Source organism: Eleginops maclovinus, chromosome 17 (assembly GCF_036324505.1).
Source record: "Eleginops maclovinus isolate JMC-PN-2008 ecotype Puerto Natales chromosome 17, JC_Emac_rtc_rv5, whole genome shotgun sequence".
Lineage (NCBI taxonomy): Eukaryota > Metazoa > Chordata > Actinopteri > Perciformes > Eleginopidae > Eleginops > Eleginops maclovinus.
The window spans coordinates 3571370-3586246 of NC_086365.1; the positions used below are offsets into that span (position 1 = coordinate 3571370).

The 14877-nt window shown below is 40.3% G+C and overlaps 1 protein-coding gene across 1 annotated transcript in view; it reads left to right on the plus strand.

Moving 5' to 3' along the window:
- The window catches only part of col7a1l (collagen type VII alpha 1-like), a 46684-nt gene that overhangs the window by 1173 nt on the left and 30634 nt on the right, over window positions 1–14877 (plus strand). The window contains 14 exon segments of the mRNA XM_063905008.1: window positions 2907–3095; window positions 6753–6933; window positions 7151–7310; window positions 8739–8832; window positions 9960–10133; window positions 10445–10605; window positions 11105–11234; window positions 11345–11461; window positions 11648–11803; window positions 12586–12702; window positions 12815–12961; window positions 13055–13174; window positions 14020–14178; window positions 14727–14840. Of these exon segments, the coding sequence (XP_063761078.1) occupies window positions 3020–3095; window positions 6753–6933; window positions 7151–7310; window positions 8739–8832; window positions 9960–10133; window positions 10445–10605; window positions 11105–11234; window positions 11345–11461; window positions 11648–11803; window positions 12586–12702; window positions 12815–12961; window positions 13055–13174; window positions 14020–14178; window positions 14727–14840 (1906 nt within the window). The 5' untranslated portion in view covers window positions 2907–3019.

Sequence of the window (14877 nt, forward strand, 5' to 3'; positions counted from 1 at the left end):
GGCACAATATACACATTTCCTCCTCAGCGAGGCTGGGCAGAGTGCTTGTGATCCCAGCATGCTTTGAGTGATGGTTGGAGTCTGCGCATTTTTTTCTTGATGCAGGATCATTGCAAGCATGTTGTCTGAGTATCTGACTTGAGATTATGATCACAAGCGTTGTAGAAATGTCCTAAAGGACTGTTGGAATGAGCTGGGATTTGCATGACTAAGTCAGTAAATAAGTTCATCACATCCAGACTTAAATATTTCAACAACAACAATTATATTTATGGCCATGATATCTTGTACAGGCATTCATGATACCTAATGGATAGATTACAGTGACTTTGGTGATTGCCTGACTTTTGTGCCACCATCATGCTAAATGTTTGCGGTTTAAGACCAAATACCTGTACAACTGAGAGACACTTAACTGTCAAGTTAAAACTGAGGCTATTTTGTTTTTCTCCTGTTTTCTTTTGCACAGTGCTGAACATTGAGATCCACTGCTTGCCTAAGGGAGCTTGTACCTTTATCCCATTGAACCTTTGTATCATTTCCACCATTTGGGATAGAAGACAGCAACTGTCTACTCGTGCACTTGCTGTCATTCATAGACGTTTGTCCTCTCTGCACTTCACTAATAAGGAGATACATGCAGAGACAGATCTTAGATCTGCATTGGTATGTGGGGGGGAGAGTTTAGTTTTTTCTGGCTGTTACATGAGAGTTAATCTGCAGAGGTTGTAAACTAGTCCGCCTTCAGCGATTCCGGCTCAGTCAGGACAGATGGTCAAATCACACCAAAGATCTGGCTGGAATTCAGATTTTTTTACTTTTTTTTGGCTTTATCATATTCATTTATTCTGTAGCTGAAACCTTGGAAGTATTGGCAGATCACTTGATGAATAGAATGTGAATCATTATTGCTAAAGTAATGTGTTTTCATCTCATGTATGCTAGTTGAGTAAAGGCAGACCTCTCTTTGATGTTAGGCCTATGCATTTGCAATACCATATGCTTATAGGCTAGAGTATATTCATGCACATGTACTTGGGCACACATGAACACTTATGTGCTGACACATGGGAGATAGAAAGCTAACGGTACTAACCATTTCTTAGATTTGCATTGAGCGTGCTTCTCTCTGATGGAGGTTTATTCATTTCATACGGGATAATCCGTGACGGCTACATGATTCTTTGCTATTGTGATTTAAGTTTTGGATTAACTCTACTTAGGCATTAATTATGCTCTCTTAACTGAATGTAATTGTGTTGATACATTGCTGTGTTCCCTTCGTATGCATTTAAGGAAAGGTTTACACTCTCAACACATTCTGTCTGCAATATCCTTAAGCTGAATTTGAAGTAGACCGTTGAGCAGCACAAATGCAGTAAAGATTCTCCAATGCGCTCCTATCATTGCACCATGCTTTTAAATATCCCTTTCCAAGGTACACGTCTCCAAAAGAGATAATATGCTGGTAAAGCAGCCGCAACATTTCAAAGGGACTGAATTGCCTCCACTCAGTGTATTATGCCAAGTCAAAAGCTGTAGCCTTGGGGCTAATCTCTTTTATGCTAACTTGAAGTTTCCTCTGTCTTCTGAGGAAAAAAAGAGGAAGGATTTTCTGTATCCCACAGTGTTATTGAACCTCCATTTACTCTGGGAAAGCTATAACTCTCCTTCCATCTAGATTGCTGTGAAGAACAACTGGGCTTCCTCCAGAGAGACTCATCTGTCTTAGTGTTCCTGTTCTTTTACCTGTCAGTTCTTGGAAACACTGCAAGAGAGTCTAAAATCACATCCGGAGCGAAACTTTGGTTATGTAGATTTTTTAAATTATTGGTGTTTCTTACGCCTCACTCAAAGCTTAGATAAAATCTTTTAAATACATTATCATTTAAGCAGAAATGTTAACCAAAAACACATTTTGGAATGCAGACATTTTTTCCTCAAATGTAGTGTCACCATGTTGTGTTCAAACAATGAAACTCACACATACACCAAACATTAGAGGGTGCAGGTGGAAGCTTTAATAAGACACACTCAATGTCGTTTATTGCAGATTTGCCATGGGGCTAAAACATTTTGACCAAGTGCAATGTAGTATGTGCACACGCATCGGAAGTGATTAGCAATGCTGCCTCGGCCTCAGCTCTGTAGATAATCACCTCTGCAGTTTGACTTCCAGGGCAGTGCAAGCCCTCAGGGGGGTTGGGTAATCCTCAGTCTGGGACAGGTGCACATAGTCCAGAGGTTTGGCTGACCAGTGTAAATATCTTTGGCACATGTTGAGGGTTTTCTCATCTATGAACAGTATGAACGAGGCATGCATCCAGGTCAAGCTGCATGTTGACTCAGAATGTCATATAACGGATTATTGGGGTAATCATTTTTAATGTTCATGTAGGTTCATAATGATAACACCTCCCAATAACGGCTTTTAATAGCTTGTTTTATATCAGACAGTTTATAACCTCATTTGACGCTTTTATTTTCTGTGATTGGAATTTGAGTTAAAGGTAAATACATAAAAGAGTACAACATTATGATAACCAATTTATATTAACCTGAATGATGGCAAAAACAACAAATTAAAAAGAATATGATTTAATTTAATTTTGGGTGGATAAATTAATATAATCACATATGCTAATTTACTCTTCAGGCCAACTTTTTTATAGATAAGATATGTAAAATGAATCCTGAATTATGCAGTATAAGTCAAAATTTGGTAAGACAAGACATCCTTCCTAGTACATACATTTATTCAACACTGCGTCCCTGGAGATGGGAGAAAAACTCAATGACTGCAGAAGAATCATGAATCCTTCACAAATTAAAAATGCTTGATTATATTTTATCTTTGAGTGCCTCTAATGACTTTTTCCACTGTCTATTCATGTGTGTACTTTCAGAAAAGAGGAAATAACAGTTGGAATTGATATTGAGGAGTGGAATTTAAGAAGGGGATTTGAGAAGAAAAGACCTGGGAGCAAGAGCAGGTGAACGCAGGAGGAAGAGGAAGAGTATGGGCTGCTCTTCTGTGTGGATCCTTCTACTGTCCCTTTCTCTCTCCTACCAAAGCGTCACAGCACAAGCTGAAGGTAACAGACAACATCAAGTCAAGCAGTTTCTGTTCTTGTTTTTCTCTTCCACCTATTCAGCCATTCATTTATACACAAATCCAGGCCGTGACTCATTCCTGCACTCACCTTTTCCTTTTGTTCCTTCACTAATTGTCGTTGAGGTGTAAGAAGTACTCTGATCTCGTAAAAGTAGTCATTGATTGATTGGTCCATTTCTGAATAATATCTCTGATATGTTTTATAATTATTGTTCATTAAAGTGTTCTCAGAGCTGGTAAAGGTGCAGCTAGTTTGAATGGCTTTGTATACTGCAGGGTAGCTGCTGAATTTACTCCAGGTGAACTAAAGATTGAAGGGTTGATTATATTTCACATCATAAATCCAGATCTGTAAAGTAACTAAAGGTATTAAATAATGTATAGGAGTAAAAATAGTGGGGTAAAAATACAAAATAGCTTAACATTGAAATACTCAAGTCAAGTACCTAAAAATTGTACAGTACTTGAGAAAATGTACTTAGTTACTTTACACCACTGAAATTCAGCCTTATGGCACAATCAGTTTTCAATATTAGTTAATACCATATGTCTGATTGTCCACAATGTTCACTGATCTATGAATGAGATGACTTGGATGCACAGGCCAGAGAAATTCCAGGTGCTCAATGAACACAGTCTGTGCTCCGTCATTAAATCTTGACACATGGACTGGAACACAGGGCCGATACTTACCCAGCTCCATTTTCTCTCCAGTCTGTGTCTAGTCAGGGAATTTTAACATCTGCTAGCCTCATGTACCGTACAGCACTCTATCTGCCAGCCTGTCAAACCCATCTCCTGGATACAGCACCTTAAGCCTCAGGTGCTATTGGATGTGGCCAAAAGGTCAATCAGCCAATCGAAAGTTTGATTTCCTCCACCTGGAATGTGGTTGGCAGAAAGTGATTTGTAAAGTTGTTGGGCAGAATTCTGGAGGGATATAAATAGCCCAAGGCCATATTTGAAGCCCTTGTAAATGGTACCATTGCTTGTTCTTGACCGTGTTAATTAAAATGCTGTCATATCACATCATGTGAATGTCTGTAGCAACCTGAGGGCTACTGTTTCACATTACACACAAGGGGGGCATGTCGTCAATTTCAAATGAATACATTGACAACTTCAAGCTCCAATAATTGATATTTTTGGATTGATGAGGATTCAAATTCCTGTAAGCAATGTGTGGATCCCTCAGAGAATCATAATCCAACTTCACTGCTCAATGGATTTCTTTTGCCTCTTTCAAGTGAGTCAGGGATTTTCTTTTATGGCCCACTGAGTTGGTCATAAACACAGACGCAAATGAATGCTCAATGTCTGCTGGATGTGTAAATAAAATAGGCATGGTACCATGTTTTTGTCCGCCAGATAAATGTAAGACCAATATTCACTTTCCTCCCATCTACTGTATGTTTTTGGTCTCAACCAACTCTTAAGGGAAGTATTTGACTCCTTTAGATGGTAAATGCTCCATGTGTTGCTAATTTCTAACTTTCTTATTTTGCTATTAGGAGGTCGGTATGTAGCCTAGATAGAAGCAAAAAGCCGTACGAAGTGCAGTACGTTTTATTTTACCCAAATCCAATTTAAGCAACGTTTATTCATTTATTTAAACATCACATAATCCTCGCCCTTGTCAGCCTGTTAGTTATTAGGTTGTGGTTTTCTCTATTATCTTCCAACTTAATAATGAAGTACTTTGAATTAAAATGTGAACAACATCATGAATACAGTGTTTGACTAACTTGCTTGTTTACATGCCCTGACTGTCCCAAAGGGGAGAGTACATAGCACTGCTAACAGATGCTAGGGGAATGCCTTTGCATTTGTCATGTTTTCTATAATATTTCTGTCCTATATTTCCTAGCTTCTCTGCAAATTACTCTCCTTTTCTTTTTATACTGACCTTTACATTCATTTGTCCAGATAAAATCTGAACCTGCTCTCTAATGGTTCACAACGTTTCTCTTGATCTTGTTAAAGCTGATTGCAGTAGTCCATCATTATTTCCTAGGCATTTATTTCCTGGCTGAATTTTCTGCAGAATATGCTGTATCCACTGAGCCACGTCTAAGCTGTAAATCAATGGTGGTCTAATATACACAACCTTTGAAACATCAGCATAGATAACCTTCAAGAAAACCATTCCTAATCCCTCAGCATGTGTTGTCTTCTGATTCTTGGCATGTGGATCTCACCTGCCAGACCAGACTGACACACTTCTAGATCATTTATCTAGTTTTCCACTACCATCTCCGGGTGCCTCCTTGCTCAAAGTCTCCACCGCGTTTATGTGCTTTTTCAGAAATCAACAGGCTAGAAAAATGCATCACAATATTTGGAAAAAGCCAAGAGTGTAGACAAGGGTTGTTGACTGCCTCTGAGGCTCAACTCAGGATGGGAACTATGAACATCCTGTTTATTTGCATCAGTGGTTTAAACTGTGGTTTTGCATCAGTTTTGAAAACACTTTTGTTAATATATGGCACTAAAGCTTCTATTATGGCCAGAGAGAGCAGCTTACCACCAGAGAAAGCTCCAAAATAATATTCACAATGATGTTTTGTTTGTGTGTGTGGCCAGAGATGTGCTGTATAGGTGTTTGAGGAAGAGCATAATGTTAGGTCGCCCTGGGCTGGAGACATATGTCCCCCCCAGTGAATCCTGGGATTGCAGCCAAAGGAAGAAGGGCAAAATAATAGAGGCGGGAGAAGCTGAGTTATCACATACAGAACAATCAGTGGTGCCTATCTCTTATTCACCACACTAATCAATGCTGTCCTCACCATGGTTTATTGCATATGTAATGGCAGAATATTGACTCAGAGGGCATTTCCACACGCAGCAGATTTCTGTGTTGAGCGTTTGATAGTACAGTACTGTATATCAATGTGGAAAATGAATGTGTGAAGGCGTGTTCATCTGAGTCGCAAGAGATATTATATGTGTGTGTGTGTGTGTGTGTGTGTGTGTGTGTGTGTGTGTGTGTGTGTGTGTGTGTGTGTGTGTGTGTGTGTGTGTGTGTGTGTGTGTGTGTGTGTGTGTGTGTGTGTGTGTGTGTGTGTGTGTCTGTGTGTGTGTGTGTGTCTGTGTGTGTAAACGTGTAGTCACTGCATCAGTGTACCTTTTTTACGCGTCTGGCTTTTTAACTGCACATTAAAACACATCTGAATCCTGCTGGCAAACGCATCAGATCCTTATGTTAAATGCGTTTGTTTGCTCGAGCGAGGGAACTGACCCTGATTTTGGGCGTGTTTACCTTATTATTCTAAGCGTTCCTCATCGCTGTACCAAAGTTTTATTGCTGGAGTGCTCAGAATATTGATAGTCTCTTTGGCTCACTTGTGTCTCATTAAAGATTCATATGGATTTGTGCAAGGCTTTAGCTGCATTACTGAAGCAAGTAGAAGGAAACACCTTTTCATGGTGGAACAAGACTGCTCTCTGGTGGTCCGTATGGGGATTAAATATCATTACCAGTCTCAACCTTTAACCCTAAAAAGGCCTAGGTTTGATTCATTTTTAAAGATTAGGTCAAGAACATACTGCTGTTTTGATTTTTCTCGAAACCGATTCCCCTGATCCTCACTCTTTGGTATTCATTCACACACTAACTCACCCTCTTTTCTTCCCTCAGCATGCAAGACGGTGGTGCAGGCAGACATAGTGTTTCTGGTGGATGAGTCATGGAGTGTGGGCCAGACCAGCTTCTCCAGGGTCAAAGACTTCATCACGACCATCGTGTCCTCCTTTGAGGGCAGTGTGTTTGGGACAGAGGGGGTCCGATTTGGAGTCACTTTCTTTGGGGATGTCCCAAGGTAATACTCACATACCAAAATGTTAAAGACAGCAAAGATATTTTAAACTAATTGTCATCAAGCCAGACACATTCATCTTTCTGTCCTGCATCTGTTAGAAAAACACGAAAAAGTCTATAATTAAATTAAAGAGAAACCAAACCCAATGTACACAAACTCTAATATCCCATCTAATGATTTCATTTTTGCTGATTGTGTTTTATTTCTATCTGTGCAGGATGCCGATTGCTTTGACAGACTACAGCTCAAAGGAAGAGGTGCTCAGAGCCGTCAGAGACCTCCTCTATGAGGGTGGATCAAGGAAGATGGGTGAAGCACTCCAGTTTCTGGTTGACTCTGTGTTCAGCCCTGTTATCAGTCGAGACCATGCCCCGAAGGTAGAGTGCTTCAACTGGGTAGATGTGAAAACCTATCCGTGGTGACTTCATTTGTCTGCCATAAAGGGATTTTAGTATTCTCACAGACTTGGAGCAAAGCATAGGGAAAAAAAGCTACTGGTGCCCTTGAAATGTGCGAGAAACTACGCCTACTGTAGGTAATACCAAGAATAACCAAAGGTAAAAGAGGTCACAGAAAAAGCTCTTTATCTTCCTCGATGAATGTTAAAAATATAAAAGGGCACATATCTTGTTAAATGTATGACGAAGTGTTGACACACAAGCAACTGGGAGATAATTGATTCAAGATTACAACCCACACTGCAAAGACTGCTGGTTCCAGCTGGCCATTAACACGTATATGATGCATACTCTGGCCCTGTTTGAAAGGAAATGACGAGTTCGAAGTCTGTATTTTTACAGGAAAAAAACAAACTGACCATTTTACACTACTTACTTATTTATTTATTTACTTACTCACTCACTCACTCACTCACTCACTCACTCACTCACTCACTCACTCACTCACTCACTCACTCACTCACTCACTCACTCACTCACTCACTCACTCACTCACTCACTCACTCACTCACTTACTTTTTAAAGTTTTGAATACAAACTGAGAGTTTGTCTGATAGAAAAAGTTATTATTGTAAACAGGTTTTGTTGTTTTGCTTGCAGAAGAACAAAAAGGAAAGAGGGGAGGCAAAACAATATGCCTTTGCCACAGATTCAACATACTAAAGGCCAACAGCGCAATCTCTTTAGAACAAACAAAAATGTTTCAAATTGGTACTGATGAGCCCCGTTAATGCTATTCCAAAAGCTTTTCGTTTCTGTGAACTAAATGTCTCAGTCTAAATGTAGTGGAGTTTCTGTATAACACAGCTGGTTAGCATTCCAATCGCCTCTCTATCCCTGAGTGTGTGTGCGAATCATGTTGCAGCAGCACACTTGACGTGGGAAGGCAGTGAGTTCAGGATTAGCTGATGTATTACATTGTACAGCCAGAGCACATGCTGCCACATGCTCACAACGATGATTTCTAGCTCCCCTCCTTCATTGACTGATGGATGAGCTGTGAAGTAGCTGTTTAAATATTCCTTAATGGGCAAATTACCAATGATGCTAGCTTTCAGTTGAAAGCTAGCATCATTGAATTCCACTTTGTCTTTGGGTTTGATTTATTGGACAGGAGTAAAACCATGAGTCCATGTTAGTTTTTCAGCATAACTCTGATGGCAAGGATGTTATTTTTATTGAAATAAAACGTTGTTTGGCTGGTGGATAAAGATCGATTAAACACATTTCCACAGACCTAATGAAACACACTGCTGTCATTGTTATGCAAATGATCAGGTTATTTTTTGATTGTTTATTATGTTTATTGACCTAATATAATAGAGTATTTCTGTCACCCTTATACAGATTGTTGTAATGATCACAAACGGACGTTCAGACGACCTGGTCGATGCCGCAGCCAGAGCTGTAGCTGACAATGGGATTTCTCTCTTCGCAGTAGGTGAGTGTGGAAGTATTGTAAATTCCTTCAACATCCCCACTGCAGAGACCCCTCACATTTTATTAGAGCTCTGCCGGCTTATCTGCAGTATTTGCAGTCAGAAATTCATGTCCTGTACATTTGAACTCATATGGTTCAGTGTGGGTATTTGTGAGTGTGCATGACATTCTTGTTTTGGAGAGTCTTTGAATGTTTGTATGAGCAAACATAACAACGTCTACTAAATATGTATTCATCTGCTATGCTGTAAAAGTTTACTTTTTGACACTGTGTGGAAAAGCTTTTTTATCCTACATGTTTCCCCCACTCATGAATACAAACTGCTGCTAACCCACAAGTGTACTTACACATATCTCTTACACACATGCAAGAGCACACAGGCCCACCACTTACTCCCTCAGCTGGGAGCGGTGTAATAATTACTGCTCATTAGCCGGTGGTGTGCTAATCGCAGCCATTTTTCATTAGGCGATTCAGTGTCCTCCATCTGCACCTCTGACACAGTGGCCTGCTCCACTCGTTCATCACTCCCGCAGAGAAGCTCCATGTGCCTCCCCTGTACTAGTGCTAAACCAAGCCTGTGGAGCCTGTATTGCACGTTTGATAACAAATATGCACAAATATATGCATCTCAATACATGATCCTTACTCAAGTAGTAAAAAAACACACATGTATCCTGTCTAGGTTCAGGTTTTAAGTAACAGTAACTGTGACCCCGCTCTCCCTGAAGACTTGCATCATGGTTATTTGCATCTTTCCAACATGTTTTGTATGTTTAAGAATGGTACAACTTTTTGAGCCATGATTGGATCTTTAGCAGGTGTTTGTCACTTCCATGAACAAAAACAGCTAATGTCTAAAATATGTATATGGATATGTACTCGGGATGTATAGAGAGAACGTATGCACGTCTCAAATGAATCACTCAAACTGCCACAGCTCCTCCTAGTGGTGTACGTATGTAAAGAAAACAACTATGATTAATATTCACACTGCATTAATCAAATGAGCCTTATTATATGTATGGCAGGCCATTTATTGTGCTCATTGTTTTTGAGAGGTTGTAATATTATTATGGTGTAAAGAGGGTGACTGCATTGTGGGGTTTTTTCTGTCATTTGACCAGGTGTTCAAGGGGCTGATGAGGCAGAGCTTAGGAGAGTTGTGTCAGAGCCACATGAGGAGCACCTATTACCGGGCGCTGACTACTCTCTCCTTGACGCCATCCTTCCCAAACTGTCCCGCAGAGTGTGCTTTAGTGCCTCTGAACCACCACTTCCTGTGAAAACTTCCCAGCCTGGTGGGTCAATACACATCCAGTGTCAAAATAATTTAACCAACCTTCATTTTAAAAAGAAAAGATGCCCTTATTCTGACAGCTGTTGGCATTTTAAAGTAATAAATTGCAGCTTGCAAAGTACCATACATATGATTAATAGTTCTCGCTTATCTCAATATGCCCTGCAGCTTTGTCACTAAGATGGATTTATCTTGCTGACAGGTTTTACTGCAAAACCACTTTGCATGTTTAATGTTCCCTGCTCCTTTCTCACAAATATTTCATGTTTATTGTCATTAAATGCTTCTTCCTGTACCTTCTCTCAAACCTAGTTGAGGAGCGTGTGGTGGGTCCCAGAGACCTGCAGGTTAGCGAGTTGGCCCACAGTTCCCTCAGACTGACATGGGGCCACGCCACAGGTGATGTCACTGGATATCGTGTCCTCATCTACCCTCTCAGCTCCAGTGGAAACCTCCCCCTCCAACAGAAACAGGTGCGATCTTACAACTGTGCATGGTGAAAGTTAAAGTACAGTACCTCCCTCAACTTGTCACACTCATGACTGCTTATGCTCAAAACTGCATGTCAATTCTAACTACATGTGTGACCAGCACATGAACTGCACATAAAAGAATTGAGTCATTACGTTATACAGTATGTACAATCCAATATTGCATCAATGTGATCAGCATGATGCCTATTTCCCCCACAATATATATATGCGCTTCCGTTTTAGCTGCAGTGGTACTCCTGATAAACATAGACTGGTCCAACAGATGAATAATGTATGGCATAAAGCACAACATCCCATCTAATTTGAATATAATGGAGAAGAGGAAATTAAACCCTCAGTTTCATAAAAGCAAAAGGATGCCGGTGGCCGCTGTGTGTATTTCTCTCTTCTGCTCTAACTTCAACACACACATGCATGCACACAGGCACACACATCCCCTAGCTCCTCTCAATCTTTCTGTATTGATTGTATTCAACAGGTTGATGTGAAGGCAGATGTGAACACAGCAGTGGTCAGTGAGCTGGGTCCTAAAACAGACTATTCCCTCACCGTCTACGCTGTCTACCCCAGCCTTATAGGAGAATCAGCAACAATCACCGCCCAGACAAGTGGGTGTCACACACCATTGCAAGCTCATGCACCTTTTAGAAAATTCAAAAATACTCCTGTTCATTTGTTTTTCTATTTTCACTGTACCTTGCTATTTTCTGCCTGGTAGCCCCTTTGCCTCAGGTGTCAAACTTCCGAGTTATCGAGGAGGGTCTGTTCTCTCTGCGCCTGGGCTGGACGCCTCCTCTAGGGAAGCTCAACGGATTTAAGATCTTCATCCCAAGATGTATGCTTGCAATACACAATGCAATTATTATCATTTTAGAACCAACACATAGCAAGTATGAAGTATAAAAATATGTGTTTCTGCAGACAAGTGTAACTATCTCTGTTTCTACAGGCATTTGTATACACATCTGTTTCTAATAGAAATGTTTTGAGTTTTTATTCTTCTGGATGTTTTGTTCTGCAGCTGACCGACCAGGATTTATTTATGAGAACCTGCTTCCTGGAGACAAATCTTCTCATGTGATTGACAGCCTGGAGGAGGATAAGAAGTACAGCATCAGTATTTATGCTATTTACCCCCAGGGACCAAGTGAAACTGTTTCAATAGTGGGCAAGACATGTAAGTTTATTGCTTTGATGAAAACACCTGTTCACTTTCCACTTTTTTATTTTTTATTTACCACTTGTAACACTCTGACTTAACACTGACAAAAATATATGGATAGCTGTTATAATAGGAAAGAAGCTATATATGCAGATCTGGAAACAAATGACCACTGCAGCATTATCAGTTTCTCTGGTTTTACTATTTATAGACCTGTCTTGGAGTAAAATAAAAAATATATATTGTATTTTTTAAGCTACCAACAACATTTCTCTGTGTTGGAATTCAACAGACACTGGAATGGAATGGATGCCATACATGTAGAGATAAAGATTTAAGAAAAGGTTGGAGTAGCCTCTGTATATAGTATGCTGCATTGTTGGAGGAGCTCGGGACCTAATATTTTCATTGCCATAACTACACTGTAGCTACTGTGCATATGACAATAAAAACCCTTGAATCTTAAAAAGCTACATAAGGAAGCAAATGCTAAGGTGTAACACCATCATTTTAACACAGCATGGCGCTGTTGTTCTAGGAAAACACTTGCATGTGGTCCTTTACATACAGACTCATTTATCTCTATTTCATGGAGCTAGAGAAATATCTCCAGAGGTTTTGGATGTGATGTTTCTTATTTTCTTAAATAATGATTTTCTTTATTTTAAAATAAATAACTTTACTCTTATCATAACTATGATTTTTTTTAAATGACTAACTAAACTTATTCTGAATATTGAACATGAGTGCGCTCTTTTGGCATATGTGTGTATTTTGAACATGGGTGTGTTTCACAGTAAAACTGGTAAAAGTTCAGAAGTTCCTGGTTCAAAACGCCACCACAGACACCGTCCAGGCACGATGGCCATCCGTTAAGGGTGCCACAGGATACCGTCTGACATGGGAATCCCCAGGTACGGTTCAGTCTACTTTAGTAATTATAGACACGAGGTGAAGCAAAAAGAAAATAACCTTGGTTTGTGAAATAAAGCGTAAAGTGTCTCTCTGCCTCTCTGTGTCTTTCAGATGGCCACATAGAGAACATAAACCTTGGGGACAACTTCAACTTCTACATGATCCAGGGCCTCCACTCAGGCTCTGAGTATACCATCACCATCAACCCCATCTTTGGAGACATTGAGGGGCCCGTCACTAGCACCAAAGTCAAGACATGTAACTAAGATTTACAAAAAAATACATGGTTACAATTTTAAAGACACAGACAAGATCAGGTGACAATGCCCTTCATTTCTTTCTTTGACCCAGTGGAAAGCAGCGCAGTACAAACTTTGAAGGTGTCTGCTGTGAGCACCAGTACTGCTGTCATCTCATGGAACAGTGTCCCAGGGGCCACAGGGTACAGACTGGCCTGGGGCCCCACTCCAGGTGATTCACTTTCTCTCTCTTTCAGTCTTCATGTTTTTGCTTTTTACGCCATAAAAGTACCCCCTGGTTGTTCTAATGATGGATGGAGCTGCCATCCATGGAGGACCTCTACACCCAGCGGTGTAGGAAGAAGGCCGGTAGGATATTAAAGGACCCCCATCACCCCAGCAACAATCTGTTCTGTCTGCTGCCGTGTGGCAGACGGTACCGCAGCATCCGGACCAAGACCACCAGACTCAGAGACAGTTTTATACCACAGGCTTTAAGACTGCTGAACTCCTGAGCTCTGTGAATGTCTACTCACATCTGTTTATAGAACACATATATATATTTTACATGTTATTCTTGTCTAATTTTTGCATGATTTTATTTATCTTATTTGCACTGTGTATGTTGAGTTGTTGGAGGAGCATGGGATATAAGATTTTCATTGCCAACATATACGCTGTATCTGCTGGGCATATGACCAATAAAACCTTTGAACCTTTGATTCATCAGGTTACTCATATTCATCAAAATGATCCAGTTATCGAGCATAATGGGAAAACGTAACACATGTTATGCTTGCGTGTCAATGTTTGATTCTAATGCTGATTGGCTGCCTTTCTTCCAGTGACAGACTCACTCTAACAAACGTTTTGAAATGTCCCTCTTTCACACTAGACACAGGTGTGACAGGTGCCCTGGCGACTAACCTTAATGAAATACAAATGTTAGGGTCAACAGAGCAGGGGGTTGTTTTCGAAAGGCTTTCATGCTGAGCCAGATTTGATAGGAATGCCAATGCAATAATGTAAGGCAAGAAGAGTGATGTTAATGTACTGTGATTTCTCATATTATTTCAGAGTTTGTTGGTCGGGATCGTCCCAGGCAGTTGGCTCTGAACGGCAGCACCACAGAGTACAAGCTGAGGAATGTAGCTCATGATACTGAGTATGTCCTGTCCCTCTATGTGCTGTTTGGATCTGCGGTGGGGCCTGGGATCAGTGCTACCTTCAGAACATGTGAGATTTCAATATGTCTACTACCTACCACGAGTACCACTGGCTGATTATAAAAAACATCTACAATTGGTTTTGTTGTTCTTTCTTGACCTTTTGTACGCCATAATAAGAATAATAACAGTTTCCCTTTCAGCATTGTTTTCTTCTCTCCTGTTCCACAAAGCTCAAGTAGCATTCTGAAGTATTTTCCCTGCATGGGCATCATTCATGTTAGGATTATGTATTAAAATGCCTTGATGTAAGTTTAAAGTCTTTAAAGAGTAACTTTGCGCTAGCTGTGGTGTCTCAGTGCTTTGGCACATCCTGGAGTGCACTTCTGTCACTGCAGCAGATTAGAAAGTTAAACCACTGGAGGTCAGCAAATACAAGATTTTCAGCTACTTAGAGTTCCTTTTAAAGAAGCCCAGTCAAATTGACATAAGAGAACTCTTAGGAAGAAATGATTTAATCTATATCATTTGTCCTCTTTCTGTTGCACATCATTTATGAAAACTGTGTTTAAAACAAACTGATACAGGTTATTCATGTTCCATTTTCCTCTGTCTCAGCTCCATTGGGCTATGTTTCCAACTTCAAGGTGTCTTCCTACACCAGTACCTCCATAGATATGGAGTGGAGTCCCATAGTTGGAGCTACTGAATACAAACTCTCTTGGAGCACAGGTGATATATTTACCCATCTGTGTTATCTGCTTTTATT